Source organism: Pteronotus mesoamericanus, unplaced genomic scaffold (assembly GCF_021234165.1).
Source record: "Pteronotus mesoamericanus isolate MK-2021 breed Mesoamerican mustached bat unplaced genomic scaffold, CSHL_Meso_final contig_20, whole genome shotgun sequence".
Classification (NCBI taxonomy): domain Eukaryota; kingdom Metazoa; phylum Chordata; class Mammalia; order Chiroptera; family Mormoopidae; genus Pteronotus; species Pteronotus mesoamericanus.
In genome coordinates, this window is record NW_026555085.1 from 61,274,218 (window position 1) to 61,291,034 (window position 16,817).

Sequence of the window (16,817 nt, forward strand, 5' to 3'; positions counted from 1 at the left end):
TCTGGTACACTATCCTCATCCTAAAGGCCACCATCATCTTATTCCTGGACCTACCACTAAAGCCTGATCATTTCCAGTCTCCACTCGCTCTTTCATTCTCCACTCAGCAGACAAGATGTTCTTACATCACATTCTACATCACCACTCTTGAAGAGCTGAGTCACAAAATTTCGTGTCTCTTTTAGTTGTCTTTCTACTATAACACCATACATTTCTGGCAAGTTACCAATTACCTCCCTCCTAAGTCCTACTTAAAAGGGCCAGGGAGAAAGGGGCAGCAAAGGGGATAGAGGGGAAAGGAAACGGGGTGGGAGGGGGAGGGAAAAGAGAAGGAGAAAGGGAAAGAGAGAAATTATGAACACGAATTATTCTTCCAAGAGGTCTTTCTGGAGTCAACTGAGAATCATCATCAGAATTCAGGTGTATGTGATTACCACTTCACAGTCCTTGAATTTGAGTCCAGTGACGTTTTAAAATCTTCACATTTATAAGGAAACTCCAGGCTGCAGAGAAAAGTGACTTGCCATGGCCACACAACTGGTAAGAGCTAGCAAGTGAAGACCAGGTCCAATACTCTTCTCTGAGCAACGAATGCTCAAATATCTATTCTACCAAATGCAACTGATGAACACAAAGCAATGTGATTACAACCCAACTCTCTCTTGTCATAGAAACCTCCAAAAACCTAGAACTACTACATTTATCTTTTATATCACTTATCAAACAAAACTTTCAAAATGTTATGACTTGTTATAAAAATCATCTTTAATCACTGTGTCCTTTTAAAAATCAGTTTTAAGTTAGAATGGTGCACTAACAAATAATTTCTTTAAAACATAACTTAGCTTAAAGAGATTAACCACCCTTTAGAAACAATGTATATATTCAACATATTTAGCAGTCAAAATTTGCATTTACTTGAAGGTCTATGGAATTTATTTAATGCCTTTGTTTCTTTTTAGTATACAGAAAATAAAGGCTGAAAACTAACTCCTACCTTAAAAATATTCTTCAGAGATTTCCTCAAAATCTCTAGCTTGTAAGAAAAACAGCTTGACATTTTAACAGAATATAGCCTGCACATGTGGCAACTGCCTCATAAATAATAAATATGCTACTTTCTTTTTGTGTGTGTGGTCACTAACTCTGTTGCACAGGAAGTTACATACTTTTATATCTAAAATGAAAATCCATAAAAAAACACTGAAAGGCAGAGTATGTCTTAAATGAGTTGGTTTCAAAAGCTTTTCTTGGTTTCAAAAGCTTTTCTTATTTCTCTTTCACAGAGATCTGAAAAATTAAAATTAGCATTTGAAAGTATTCAAAAATTGTTTAAATTGTTGTTTAGTTGTTGTGTTCTACAGGTGCAGTTCTGAATAAATAAACTTACCACCTGCTATGTCTCAATCTTGACCAATTTGCAATTATACTAACCAAAAAATGAAATACCTTTGACTTCACAAATTAATAGGACTTTCTTTTGGATGGAAAAACTTTTAAACATAAAATCTATTTTGGTAAACAAACTCAAACAGGTCACTCACTATTTTATACTAATATTAAACTATTTATAAAAAGCTATTAATGGGACTTACAGTATTAGAAAGGAATAAAATAAAAGTCATTCAGTCAATATTTGTCTTCAGTATGTGAATGACGAGAATAGGTGTTGGGGATAGCCAAATGTGTAATACATTCCAACCAGGAGAAATTTATATCCTAGCAGAACACATAAAGTATAACTACTCCAGAGTATGATGAAATGCGAGAGCAAAAGTGGACATAAATGGACAAGGAGTCATGACAGTATGAAAACAACAGTTCTGCCTCCACTTGGCTGTAGGCTCCACGAAGACAGGGTTCATGTTTGTTCTATCACTGGTGGGTTATTACTAGCTCATAATATACTGTCAGGCACATGTTAGATGTTCAACATTTGTTGGCTAAAAATAGAGGGAAGGCTTCACACAGGAGGTGACAAAAGAGATGAGCAAAAAACCGTTACGTAGAAGTGACACAGACAAAAAAGATGGGAAAGAGCATTACATGCAGAAGGAACAAATTAACTACTACTATACACCCACCTTTCACCAATTGACCTTAATGCAGATAACGTTTTCTATAAACAACCTTTACCTAGCTAAAAATTTCCTAAATGAATAAATATCAAGGTGTCTCCAGTATCCACAGGACACCATAAATAAGGTTTTGAGTATGTAAGCCCTGATTATCAGTACGAATAACACCAAACATAATAGCTGCAAAAATAATTTATAGCTAAATATAAAAATGGAATAAAACATATTTTAACCACATACCAGCTTACGTCAAATTTAATAAAACTCAATTTGAAAAGTAATTTATAAGATTTAACTTAATAAACTATATGAGCTAAAAACAGGGGAAAAAAAATTTTATTCCAAAAAAATATCCCTGGCCCTGGCTGGCGTGCCTCAGTGGACTGAGTGCCGGCCTGTGAATAAAAGGGTTGCCGGTTTAATTCCCAGTCAGAGCACATGCCTGGGTTGTGGGCCAGGTCCCCATGTGGGGGCATGCCAGAGGAAACAGCTCAGTGTATCTCTCACACACCAATGTTTCTCTCCCTCTCTTTCGCCCTTCCCTTCCCATCTGTCTAAAAAATAAATAAATAAAATATTTAAATAAAAAAAGAAATATCACAAAGGCAGTATTAAACTAAGTCTGATACATTATATTATACCAAGTTCTGAATGTGTGACATTTTGAGTCATGCCTTAGGTCAATAATAAATATGAGCTGTTGGTTTGCTCAACCTTCTATGGGCTAACAAATATTTTCTTAAAGGGTCAGAGATAGCAAACATTTTAGGCTGTGGGCCACATGCTCTCTGCCACAACTGTTTATCTCATCTGTTGTAGCATGAAAGCAGACATAAACAATACATGAATGAATGGGTGTTGCAGGGTTCTACTAAATCTTTATTTATATAAACAGGTGGCTGGCCCATGACCATTTTTTGCCAACCCCAGTTCCAGCGTCTCAAAGTGACTTCTCAGCAATTCTTTTTATCAAGACAGCTATGCTTCCTTTCAAACACTTTCACATAAACTGTATTAGCGTTTCATTAAAGCTTCTGAAGACACCTATAAGAGAAATAGATATTCTCTTATTTCACAGATAAAGAAACTGAAACCAAAAGAACTGAGTGACTTGCCCTAAAAAGCTACTAGTACAGCTGATACTTAAAAACCAGGCCTTTGTTTTCACAACCCTTTACCATCACTCTCTATGCCCAATCCTCTAGTGCCTCAAATGAAACATTTCAATCTTTTTTAGAATCCTCTGCTGAATTCCCAAGAAATCTATAGCTGACTCATCACATTCAAAATAGAGTTCAAGAACATCTGCTTAAATGTCCATTTATATTATTTACTTCAATACCAAAGCCAAATTATTCTCAGATCCCTTTTCTCTTTAGAAGATTCCCTTCTTCCATTTAGGCAATCTTCTGATTCACAAGGCTCTTAAAATATCACTTCATCTTCAAATAGCCAGCAAGGAAAATGGAAAAGTATACCTTAAGGGACTGTAAACTCTTTTAACCATTTAGTAAAAATTTGTGTATTCAGTAATATAAATGAGATGAAAGGCCTGGTGCCTGCCTCTGCAATGATCTAGCTGATAAATACCAGAAGTACAAATATAAAACTAAGGAGGAACTCCATGTAACTTGGGTCACATCTAAGAAACTTAAAAATGAGAAAATTTAATTTACAGTTCACAGGGTCATCAAATATGTGTCTTTTGTATACTGAAGTCATATAATACTCTATTTTGTATAACGAAAGTGTAATAAACAGTAAATAACTAAAAGCACCTCTTTGACATGGTAATAATATAGTCCAAAAGACAATTATTAGGTCACATTTTTCAAATTAACAGTTCTTTTGGGGGGGGGGGAGCTTCTCTTTTATTCTAATTATTGCCAAGAAAGAGAATCTTACATTGGACTAACGCCCTGTCCAAAAACAATTATGAAAGATGGAGAAAACAGAGGCAGTCCTTGCTTTGCACAGTATCAGGGGACTGGAAAGGTGACCGTGCAAGATATAAATATACAAAGCGATCTTAAGAGTTAATGGGAAAAATTATGATTATTGTGATCTTTAAAAAAAAAGTCAAAACATAAAAATCTCTGATGACCATAAATTTATAGGAAAATGAAAGGATTAAGGCTAATATTTATTTAGTACACAGTAATTTAAAACATTACAAGCACAAAGAATTTAAGTGTTTTATTTCTTTGTAAAAAAAAAACAAAACACCATAAAACTTAAGCATGTTTGAATAGGGCTTACTTCCTTGATGTTTAACTTACAAGCAAGCATCTTTCAAAAACCATAATGAACTGTCAAAAGAGTTTGGATCAATATCTAAGACGCTATCATTTACACTTTGAGAGTCATGAAATATCTCTGTCCCTTTACTGAGTTCTTTGCCAGCATCAGTTCCTCTGGGATAAAATCATCGTTTCCGTGACAACCACTTTCTACATGTATGGGGAAAAGTTCACCTGCACTCCTCTCCTGCGGCTGTGATCTAAACTCTTTCAAATGGCAGTGGTGTCCACATTCTCACAGTCAGCTATGTCTTCTCTAATTCTATTACATTCTATTCAAATTTCGCTTTCAGAATTATCACTTTTTCTTTCTTTACTTCATTTTCACCTTTTTTGGGCCAATTCCCTCTTTCAATTATCCAGTGTTATAAAATGTTCTGTGGGTTTATCACTGGAGACAAGGAGGTAACATTAAATGCTTTGCTGTCTGTGAATGAAAATAACAGATGCGTACTGATGATTCACTGACAGGTATTGAAAACGTAAAGTGACTGATCATGATGCATATGTACTATTACGTAATGACTTACAGACTGAAGAGCTAGCAATAAAGTTTGTGCTTTATGCAATTATTCAGTTAATATATACCATGGTAAATGAAATTTGAACCATATTTTTGGGAAACTGGTATATTTTTCTTTTTTAAGTTGGGTTATAATTACCAAATAACATTATATTAATTTCAGGTGTACAACACAATAATTCAATATTTGTATATGCTACAAAATGATAACCACAAAAAGTCTAGTTATCACCAGTCATCATACAAAGTTACAAAAAGATTTTTCTTCCTTCTGATGAGAACTTTTAAGATTTACTCTCTTGGCAACTGGGAATGGTATTATTTTACTAAATCATGTTAACTAAAATCATGCATATTGGACTTCTGCAAAGCAAGGAATTCCTTGTACACAGAACTGTTTGAAGGCACTGGAGGGCAATCAGTGCAGGCAAGATTAAGGAGCTATGATTGCTTAAAAGAAGAAGAGTAGTGAATTGCAGATTGCCCTCAGTTTTTCCTTGAGTGTATTTCCTAGGTCCCAGCCAGGAGAGAGAACCCAAGCACAAAGCAAGTCTTACTGTTCTGACTAAACAGAAGCTGAAGTTCATACCCTACCCAAATGGGGGTACTTTAGTATGCAAACAGAGCATTCAATTGCAATTCCAGAAGGATCATGATTAGGAGGGGTAAGGGTACTTTTTCCAACAGCTAAACACAGGAAGTTTGTACTGCCCTGTTATGGGCAAAGCAATCAGTCTAATGCTGAAGAATCCAGGAAGAGAGATGTTGGAAGGGCACAACGTATGGGATGATTGAAGGTAGCTTCTTCGTAAAATTTTGTGTCTAGAGACTGGAATCTAAACTTGCACCACCAATCCTAAAATACAGCCAATTACAGAATTCGTTACTTCATACTTTATAAAGGGGTAGTCGGAAACCCCGCATTGCTGTATTTACCATTATGTAATCCCATCCAGAGCTGCTTGTGATCTTTTTTCTGCATTTCATTGATTACTTGACTTTTGTGCTTTAAAGCATCAGCTTCTTTCACACAAGACATAAAATGAGCTTCAACTGCATCCTTAGATGGACAGTGCAGAAGGTCCTTTTCTGGAAAACCCTATCGAAGGGAAAAAAATATATATACACATATAAGACAGTATAAAATTAGCTTCTTAAAGAGCTGTATCTCCCCAGACTTTCCAATATTTTTAGTAAACCATCTCTTACCTTCCCAACAAAGAGATTTTTAGTACAATTCCAAATACTTTTTAAATGAACTTAAACATATTTAGCTATATGGCATATTTTATACCTTTTCCAAATAATCTTTATATGATATGTGCATGACTGTTATTGCTATTTCACAGATTTTTTAAAAAGCTCAGGAAGTAGATAGTCATATAGCTTCCAAGTAGTGGAGCTAGGATAGTCCAACTAAGATTCCAAGCTCTTAACCACCATGCAATTCCACTTCCTCCATAACACTTAAATACTTAATGATTATATTCAAAAGTTATTTTACAGAAAAAGACGTTCTGTAAGTCCTTCAATAAAAAGAGACAATAATGGCAGAAAATCACATTTAGTCATAGCCTACTCTGTTACTTTATTAATAGGAAACATTCAATTTTTAAGCCATGGAAAGCTCCTAAATAATTTAGAAACTTACAATAAATGGCCCTCCCACCAAGTGAAAAGGCACTTGACTACCTATAGCAATTTCCTATTATAATCTTTAAATGCAAATAGCCCTATCTTCATTTATTCTCATAGAGTCTGATCTCATAGTTTCTGCTGAGGACAAGGTAAGCCACTATATAAACTACCCACTGGTCACAGTTGCCTGGAGCAGAAGGAAAGAGATGAGACAACTGAATTGTTTCTCTAGGTACAAAGGGGTCCCAGGTTCATGGTGCTCTTGCACTACAGGTCCATAAAGAGCTAAGGTGGATGCTTTCAGACACAGGAACACAAAGGCAAAAAACACGAGAAAATAAAAATTTCCTAAAAATGTAAAGGCAAAAGGAGAATATGAGAGGTAGAAAGGCAAAAGTGAAAAACAGGAGAGGATATGGGTGGTATGGAGAGAAGGTCCCTGCTGTAATCGACTTTACAATCAGATGTATTTCTTTTGCTTCAGATAGATTAAGGGGATTTGTCCTGGCTTCCTCATCAAAACAAAGAATTAAATGAGCGAGGTCTGTCCAGAAAGTATCCAGCCATGTTTGAAGAAGATACAGGAAACATTGTACAGAGGACAATGATGCCTCAGTCCCCTTCAAAGTAGGTACCTTGGGGACCTCACTCAGTTCTCCCAATCACTATCAGCTGCTCCTCCATATTTTCCTGAATCTCAATGAAGTTCTGAAATCTCTGCCCTTTCAAAGGTGATTTTAGTTTTGGGAAAAGCCAGAAGTTGCAGGGTGCCAAATCTGGGCTGTAGCGGGATGAGTCACCTAGATGACTTTGTTTTACTAAAAAAAACTGTGCAGGAGATGTGATACATGAGCAGGCTTGTTGGGATGAAGCTGCCAAAAACCAGTTGCCCATAGCTGTGGTCTTTCGAATCATCTAAATAGTTCCTGCAGAGGAGTGTTCAAGCTTAAAGCAAAATCTGATGCAGATTTGTTGGCTCTACTCACGCAGTCATTTTGAATGAGATGGCCACACAGCACACAGGCTCACTCAACAGCATCCACCACCCCCACTGCCCAGTACAGTGAAGTCGTCGTCGTTCATACGCGCACATTCCAGTCCACTCTCCTTGGCTGCCAGGTTACACCAATGTTGCACAAACCGTTCTCATTATATTAACAATGGTCGGACTTTTTCTGGACAGACCTTGTGTATCGTATCAATTCTATTCAAATTAATTAATATTATGACAGATATTTAAGAAAATTCTGACTTTGCTATACTTGATCTACAAATTTAGAATTAGCTCAGATATTGTACAGTTCTCTGTGCTAATTATGCACATTGATTATGAATGAGTGACGGAAAATATGAAAAGTTCATATTCCAAAGAAAATATTATTTTAATATGGTATGAATTTATGACCTATTAAGCTTAAGTACTGTTACAATTTGTTAAAACTGTGTACAGCTTATTATGGAAAAAAGGAGTTAGGATCTCTCAAAAGAGTTGCTTGGGAAGTTGAGTGGGGGTGAGGTGGAATCCCACCATTTGTAGTATCACTTCAAAGTAGGCTAAGCCCCTCAATGGCTCCTGTAACCAGATAAAGTACAACAGTTTTGCTTTTCCTAGATTTCCTTTGCTTTAAAGATTTCTCAACTGAACCAATGCTGACACCTATAATTCACAGCTAACAATTACAAATGACTAGTTTTTATAGCAAAAAAGGGAGATCAAAAAGTGCAGATATTTGCAAACCTACCCTTCAACAGAGAATGTTCTGACTCTATATAGGAAGGGGATGAACTCTTTCATGAAATAAACTCAGGGGAAACACAAGAGCAGTAACACAAAAAGGAGATATCTGATTAAGCAGCCATAGAAGTTGAATTGTGACAATGAATAAAGTGACAGATGTCTCAGTCAAAGCCCCCTCGGCTCCTACTCATGAAATGCTTCTCTTTTCCATGATTAGCTTGGGATGGGGATGGAAAATCTTTTTTCCCTAAAACTTCACAATAAAATTACAAGCAGACTCCTAATTCATTACATGTTTAATCTCTTCTTACATATATTAGCAGTTGTGTATTAGTGATTTATCTTTTTCAGTCCAAACAAATTCTTGTAAATAAAGATGAGTTTGACACCATGTTTACTTGCTTTCATTAATCTTCCATGTCAGAATGCCTGATAATCTAAATCTAATTTTACTTTTACAGAAATGATCAGAAAGGTTCCATTTACTTAGATATTACCTGTGTCCTTTAATTAAAATATTAATCCACACAGTCTGGAATATGTCCAGATACATTAGAGACCACCAAATAACACTAAACAACACTCATCTAAAACTATTTATAAGGTAACTGGGGAGGAAAAAAAGCCTTTCAGTCTACTAATAATGCTGCTAGCTCTATTAAGACAATGGAGCAAAACAACAGCAGAAATGCATTTTCCATATTATTAATAAAGTATCTAACTTCACAATGAAAATACAAAAGTTGCCAATAAATAAGTGTTGCGGACTCAGTATTTGTGTCCTCCCAATAGTCACATATTGAAGTCTCAACCCTCATAAAAGTGTGGCTGTATTTGGAGATGGGACCTTTAAGGAAGCAATTTAGTTTAAATGAGGTTGTAAGGGTGAGGCCCTGATCCAACAGGACTAGTGTCCTTAAAAGAAAACAGCAGAGCGCTCAGTCTCTCTTTCTGCATACCCAAGGAGAAATGGCCATGTGAGAACACAGTGAGAAGGTAATCATACAAACGCCAGGAAGAGAGTCCTTACCAGAAACCAAACCCTGCTGGGACTTGACTTGATCTTGGACTTTCCAGCATTCTGAATTACAAGAATATAAATTTCTGTTGTTTAAACCAACCAATATTTTGTTATGGCAATCCGAGCAACCTAACATATATAGAGCAATGTGATTTTATTGTTAATCTGCCTTTAACAGTGGACTCAGCATTCTGACAGGGAAAATATGAGGCCATAGTTTAAAGGCTTACTTTTATAAAATCTAAAAATGTTATTTCCAAAATCACTTTGTTGTGTATGTATGTGGAAATGGAAAGAGAGAAGAATTTTCAAATGTCCTCTGAAATATCATTTTCAGGATGAAAAAAATAATATACTACGAAAAAGATGCTAATAGACGTTAACTCTATCAATGCTAAAATCAGCACTAAAATTTTTAAAAACTTTCTTGATTTTCTTATATCTCCTAATATTACCAAGATCCAATCTATAAACTTACCTGCAACCAATCACTCCTTTCCTGATTCAATCTAAGGTATATCTTCCACCCTGTTTTTTGTACCTTTGAAACCCAGCTCAGTTAATTATTACCCTCTTTCTATAACATTATCTTTTACCACTTTTTTTCCTGCAATTACCATTTCCTATTTGTTGTTCTTAAAAACAAATCCAACAGCGAAAGTAAAAAACCAAACCCTTCCCTCAACCTCAACATCCCTCTGGCTAGAGTCCTCTCTCTTCCCTTCAGAGCCAACCCTGAAACTCAAGCAGCTGGCATTCAGCTCTTACCTAACCATGCAACCTGGCTGCTACCCTTATCAACTCCACTGAAATAGCTCTCTTCAAGGTCAAAAAGATACCTTTCAGTCCTTAATTGTTTAAATCCCTTGCCAATCCTCTAATAACATCTCTGACAATTCTCCTCGAAGCAGTCATCCTCAAATCTGTTACCACACTTCTCATTTCCTCTTATCTTTTTCTCACTCTCATTTGCAAGAGTCTATTCTGGGCCATGCATTAAAAATGTTGATATTTTTCTGTTCTGGATCTCTTCATTTTTTCATTCTATATACTCACCTTGAATTAAGTCTACCTACTTCCATGCCATGAATTAATGAGTCTCAGTCTCTGTCTCCAACCAAGATCCTTCTCATTACCCTAGAACCCATAACCCATTAATCAAGTAGATACACATTTGGTAGGCATATGAAACCAAACAAGTCCAAAAGTAAAAAAATATTTTCCCCCTTGACTCTTCTTCTCCCTGTCTCCCACATCCACTTCAAGTTCTGTTGAGTCTCCGTCCTAAGATCTGAAGCCATTCACTTTAAACATTCCCAGGGCCACTTTTCCAGTACAAACTAACAACTATCTGACCTTTCTGAAAACCTAACTGGATCCCACACATAGTCTTACACCCTTTAATTCATTTTTCACATTTGGAGTCACAGTGATCTTCCTAAAGTGCAAATCTGGTCTTCTCACTCAGCTATTCGACTCTACTTTTAGGACATAATCAAACTTCTTCTTAAACCCTCCAGTTTCCTGAATGACTTACATCTCTATTAACTTCTCCAGCATAATCTCTCACTCCCATTTCACATGCTTCATTCTTTCCTGACTCCCTTAAACACACTTCTCCACTCCAATGATCTCGAACAGCTGCTGCTCAAACATTCTTTCAGCCATACTCTCTCATCTCTGTGCCTTTGCACAAACTACTTCCTCGGGCTGGAAGTCTTTGTCCTTGCCCATCTCTTGACCACTTACTCGTCTACCCCTAAAAATCCTCCTCAGTCTTCAAGTTCTGTTTTGACATCATTTTCTCCAAGGAATTTTACTCCCCAAGTCTAAGTTAAGTTCACAGAGTCCTTATACTTGACTCTATAATATCATTTATATTCTTATGTCACACTACCCTTAAATCCCCACAAGGCAGAGATCATGACTGTTCTCACCTCTCTGTCTTCTCCCAATAAACTTTTTACAAAGTCAAACTTACTGAAATATGATTCACAGTGAAATGCAGAAATTTTAAGTGTACAGTTAGATGAATTTTGACGCTGCCTAACTGTCAGACCAAACAAGGTATAGAATATTACCATCACCCCCCAAAAGTTCCTTGGTGCCCTTTGCAACCAGGTCCTTCACTTCAATCCCAGCTAATCACTGACCCAATACCTAGTTTTTATTACCAGAGACTTGTTTTGCCCAAAATATAATCACATATAAATAGAATCACATAATACGTAGTACTATATAATCTAGCATCTTCCATTTAAAATAACACTTTTGAAATTCATCTGTTACTCCATGTATCAGCAGTTAGATTCTTTTAGTTGCTGAGTAGTATACCACGGAATGAACACACCACAATCTGTTAATCCAAAAACCTGTTAGACATTAAGATTATATCCAGATTTTGGCTATTAGATAGCTGCTAAGACATTAGTATTTAAACCTTTTGTGAACATGTTTTCGTTTTTCTTGGCATATACCTTGAAACAAAAATGTTGGGTCATAGAGTATGTTTAACTTTATTTGAAAACTATCAAACTGTTTTCGAAGGTGGTAACATAATTTACACTCCCAACAGCAATGTATGATAGAGTTACTCCATGTCCTGAAAATTGGTAGTCAGTTTTTTAATCCTGGTTACACTAGAGTGTGAAGCAACACCTCACTATGATTTTAATATACTATACATTTTCCTGGTGACTCAAGATGTTGAGCACATTTTCATGGGCTAATGGGTTACTCCCATATGAACATATACAGTGTTATTATGCATATTATATGTTCATAAATATAAACTGTTCAAGTGAAAGATATATTAGGAGACAATTACAGCAATGTGGATTTCATCTTTTGTAAATATCATCCACAAGAAATACTAGGTAAACACAGAAAACTGCACTTCGCTAAACCAAGCCACATACGAATACATAAAACAGACACACCTCGGAAATGGATCTGCTACCTCAATTCACATTGTGAGCTATCCACAGCCAATATTCCAACTGTCTGATTTCAGATAACCTTCTTTTCATTACTTCACAATAACTGACAAGCAGCTAACCCTTCTAATATTCATTTCCACAAGCAAATTTCTAGTCTTTATTAACATAAACTGCCATATACTTATAGTATTTATATAGTATTTATGTATTTCTTAACCAATTAACATGCATAAAACTGCTTTTATTAGGTTTCTACCTTTTTCATTTGTTACTAAAGAAGTTTTGGGGTTTTTTGCTCCTAACACATTTTCCCCGTAAGGCCTGTGATTGTTTTTAACAGCACAGTCCCTTTTAGGAATACATATTTTACAGTAGAGCAAAACTGCAAGTGGTGGGGTAACACATCTTTGCCTTTTTCCCAATCTTAGAATAAAACATTCATTAAAGTATCATTTACTGTGATTTTCAGCTGAAGGCTTTTCATATTTACTCTGTATCAAATTGAGGAAATTCCCTTCTATTCAAAAGCTTGCTAAAATGTTTTCATAACAAATGGGTACTGAATTTTGTCAAAAGCTTTTTCTGCATCTATTTAATCTGATCATATAATTTTTCTATTTTTTTCCTGTCGATGTGCTGAATCACATCACTGAATTTGAAAAGTTGAATTACTCTATATTCCTGGGACAATCTCAACATGGCCATGGTGTATTGTCCTTTTATATATTGTTGGACTTGATTTGCTAGTATTCTCTTGAGAGTGTTGGCATCTATATTCATGAGGGATACTGGTCAGCAATTTTTTTTTCTTTTTACATCTTTAACAGATTTTGGTAACATAGTTATTCTGACCCGTAAAGCAAGTTGGAAAATATCCTATTTACTGAAAAAAGTCTGCAAAGATTGATATTATTTATTCCTTAAAAATTGTAATTCACCAATGAAACTAGACAAGAAATTTTATGTTGTGATAAAGTTGTTTTTAATTAGAAATTCACCCTCTTTATATGTTATGGGACTATCTATATCTGCTACTTCTTATGTCAGTCTTAGTAAATTGTATTTTCATTGAAGTTGTCCATTTCTCAAACTTGCTGGTATAAAGTTGTTCATAATCTCCTACTATCCTTTTAGTGGCTGTAGGATCTGTAGCAATATCCCATGTGTTTTCCTACTACAGAAAGTTTTAAATTCCCTCTAAGCATCTTTTAGTGAGTCACAACACAACAAACTTTAGTATGTTGTGTTTCTATTATCATTTAGTTTGAAATATTTTAAAATTCCACTTGTGATTTCTCCTCTGACCCATGGCTAACTATTTAGCGGCCCTATCCTTTAGACAATTGTGGTCCTATATTTTATTGATACCAACATTATAAACCCTTCCTTAAAACTGTATTATTCTTGTTTTAAAGTCACTTCTCTTTTAAAGTTAACAGAGGATAACCTTTTCAATATTTACCATTGCTCTTCATTCCTATTTGTAGTTTCTTTCAGTCCTTTAAGATATCATTCCATTGTCTTTTGATCCCCACTGTTTGATGAGAAGCCAGCCATCATTTACCATACTGTTCTCTTAGGTCTTTTTTTTTTTGGTGGATGCTTTCAAAATGTTCTTTTTAAAACTAGTTCTCAGCAGTTTAATTATGATGTATCTGGGTGTAGTTTTTATTTATGTATTTATGTATTTATTATTTATTTTTAGAGAGAAGGGAAAGGAGGGAGATTGAGAGGGAGAGAAACATCCACTGGTTGCCTCTTGCATGCCCCCAACCAGAGACCTGGCCCACAGACCAGGCATGTGCCCCAGGCAGGAATCGAACAGGTAACCTTCCAGTTCTCAGGCTGGCTAGTTTTTATATATTTACTTGTTTGGGATTTGCTGAGCTTCTTTGACACACACAGACTTTCTTCTCCCAAATTTGGAAAATTAGTAACCATTATTTTATAATTGAGATATATTTCATATACAGTTCACCTAAAATTCACCATTTTAAAGAGTATAATTCAGTGGTTTTTAATATATTTACAATGTTGTGCAACCATCGCTATCTAATGACATGCTTTCTTCACTCTAGAAAACTATTTTCTGTAAGCATTCGCTCCCATTCTACCCTCTCTCCAGCCCTGGAAACCATAAATATACTTTGTTTCTCCAGATTTGCATATTCTGAACATTTCATATATAGATCATATAATATGCAGCATTTTGTGTCTGCTTTCTTTCTCTCAGCATAATGTTTCACGGTTCATCTATACTATGACACGTATCAGTGCTTCATTCCTTTTCATGATCAAATTATATTTGTATTCATTGTATGAATACACATTTTATTTATATATTCATCAGTTACTGAACATTTGAGTTGCTTCCACTTTTTGGCTATTATGACTAATGTCACTCTGAACATCATGTACCTGTTTGAGATGGACATGTTTTCAATTCCCTTGGGTATATAACTATGAGTACAATTAGTGGGTCATATGGCAAGTCTATGTTTAATCATTTGAAGAACTGCCAGACTGTTCTTCAAAGTGGCTGCATCATTACATTCCCCATAGTAACATGTAATAGGAGAGTACCAATTAGTCCATACCAATTGTCCAACTTTTTGATTATAGCCATCTTAGTAGGTGTGTAAGAGTAACTTACTGGAGTCACTCTTTGCATTTTCCTAATGACTAATGATGCTGAGCATCTTTTCATGTGCCTACTGGTCATTTCTGTGTCTTCTTTGGAGAAATATCTACTTAAATCCCATTTTTTACTGATACCAGGAATGAAAAATGGGATATTGCTACAGATCCTACCACCAATTAAAGGATAGTAGGAAATGTTATGAATAACTTCATGTCTAAGTTTGAGAAATGGATAAATGCAATGAAAATGCAACTTCCTAAAACTGACATAAGAAGTAACAGATATGAATAGCCCCATAATGTATAAATAATAGAGATTTCTACTTTAAAACAATTTTCTCACAAAGTAAAACTTGTCTAGTTTCATTGGTGAATTATAAATTCCTTCTTTGGAGAAATCACTGCCTACAAAGTTTATTCCTATTGTCTTTAACTTTAGTGCTGACATTTAGGTCTCTGATTCATTCCTACTTATTTTTCTGTATGAGTCAATTTCATTCTCTTACATGGGGATATCCAACTTGGCCTAGCACCATCTTTTAAAAAAACTGTTCTCCTCACTAAACTGTCTTGACACCCATACACACACAAAAAAAGTCAACTGCCCATAAATATATGTGTTGTTATCTGGACTCTTACCTATATTCTTAATCTGTATGTCTACTGTTATGCCAGTATCACACAGTTTTGTTTACTGTAGCTTTGAAACCAAGAAACATGAGTCTAATCATTGTTTCTTAATAATATTTTTTTTGCTCATTCTCTTTTTTCTCCTTCTAGGACTCCAATTACATGTACGTATATAGACTGCTTGATATTATCCTAAAGGTCACTGGGACCATGTCCCTCCCACCCTACCCCTCCATTTTCTTCTCTCAGTTCTTCACATTAGATCATTTCTATGGATCTGTCTTCAAGTTCACAGAGCCTTTCCTGTGCCATCTCTAATTCACTGGTAAGCCCATCAAGTGAATTTTTCATTTCAGATATCGTTCTTTTCAGTTCTACAATTTTGTGATCGTATTTTAAGTCATTGAGTTTTTAACAGTTGCTTTAATTCATTTTTTGCTAATTCCAAATGTGGGTTATCTCAGGGTCAGTTTCTATCAGCAGCATTTCTTCCTCCTGATATGGTTCAAGTTTTCCTGCTTATTTACATTCTAGTAATAGTTGATTATGTGATAGATATTGTGAATACTGTCTTTCTTGTTGAGTTTTATTGTGCCTGGTGCCTCTCCATGATCCTAAAAGGCTTAATTTTAGACTATCTTAGCGAAGATCCTGAGCAACCTTTATTCTATAATAGGAGTTGGCCAACTTTTTCAGTAAAGGGCTAGACAGTAACTGTACTAGACATGTGGGACACAGAGTGTCTATACTAAGTGTTCAACTCTGCAGTTGTAGCCCAAAAGCAATATATATACAATTTAGCATGGATGGCTGAACTTTATACAACTTATACTTATGGTCACTAGAATTTATAGTCCATATAATTCTCATGTGTCACAAAATATTATTTTTCTTTTGATTTTTTTCAGCCATTAAAAAGGATAAAAACCATCCTTAGATCACAGGCCATACAAAAACAGCCAGTGGGCCAGATCTTAAATCCCATTGCTCTGAACACTGCTCTGAAGTATGCTCCTTACTCCTACAACTTGCCCGTTCTGGTGTCTCAGATAAATTCCCAATATGTTAACTCTCTCTCTCTCCTGTGGATGGGCTGGGATCCAACATGTGCAGGAATCATGGGATTTGTCCACTCTTAATCCCCTAACATGTACTCAGTACTAGTCCTTGAGGAGTATCACTTATGCATGTGTAGCCCTGCTCTCAGCCAAGTACCCTTGGGCAACTCACACTTATACATCTGATCCCTCTGCAGTACCCTGTTTAGCAAGTTCTAGTGGCTTCAGCAGTTCAGAACCCCATCTCCACAT

At 35.6% G+C, this 16,817-nt stretch overlaps 1 protein-coding gene across 1 annotated transcript in view; it reads right to left on the reverse strand.

Moving 5' to 3' along the window:
• ATG5 (autophagy related 5) overlaps window positions 1-16,817 on the reverse strand; it is a 116,518-nt gene that overhangs the window by 73,831 nt on the left and 25,870 nt on the right. The window contains exon 5 of the mRNA XM_054569776.1: window positions 5,838-6,000. Within this exon, the coding sequence (XP_054425751.1) occupies window positions 5,838-6,000 (163 nt within the window). The remainder of the gene's footprint in view (window positions 1-5,837; window positions 6,001-16,817) is intronic.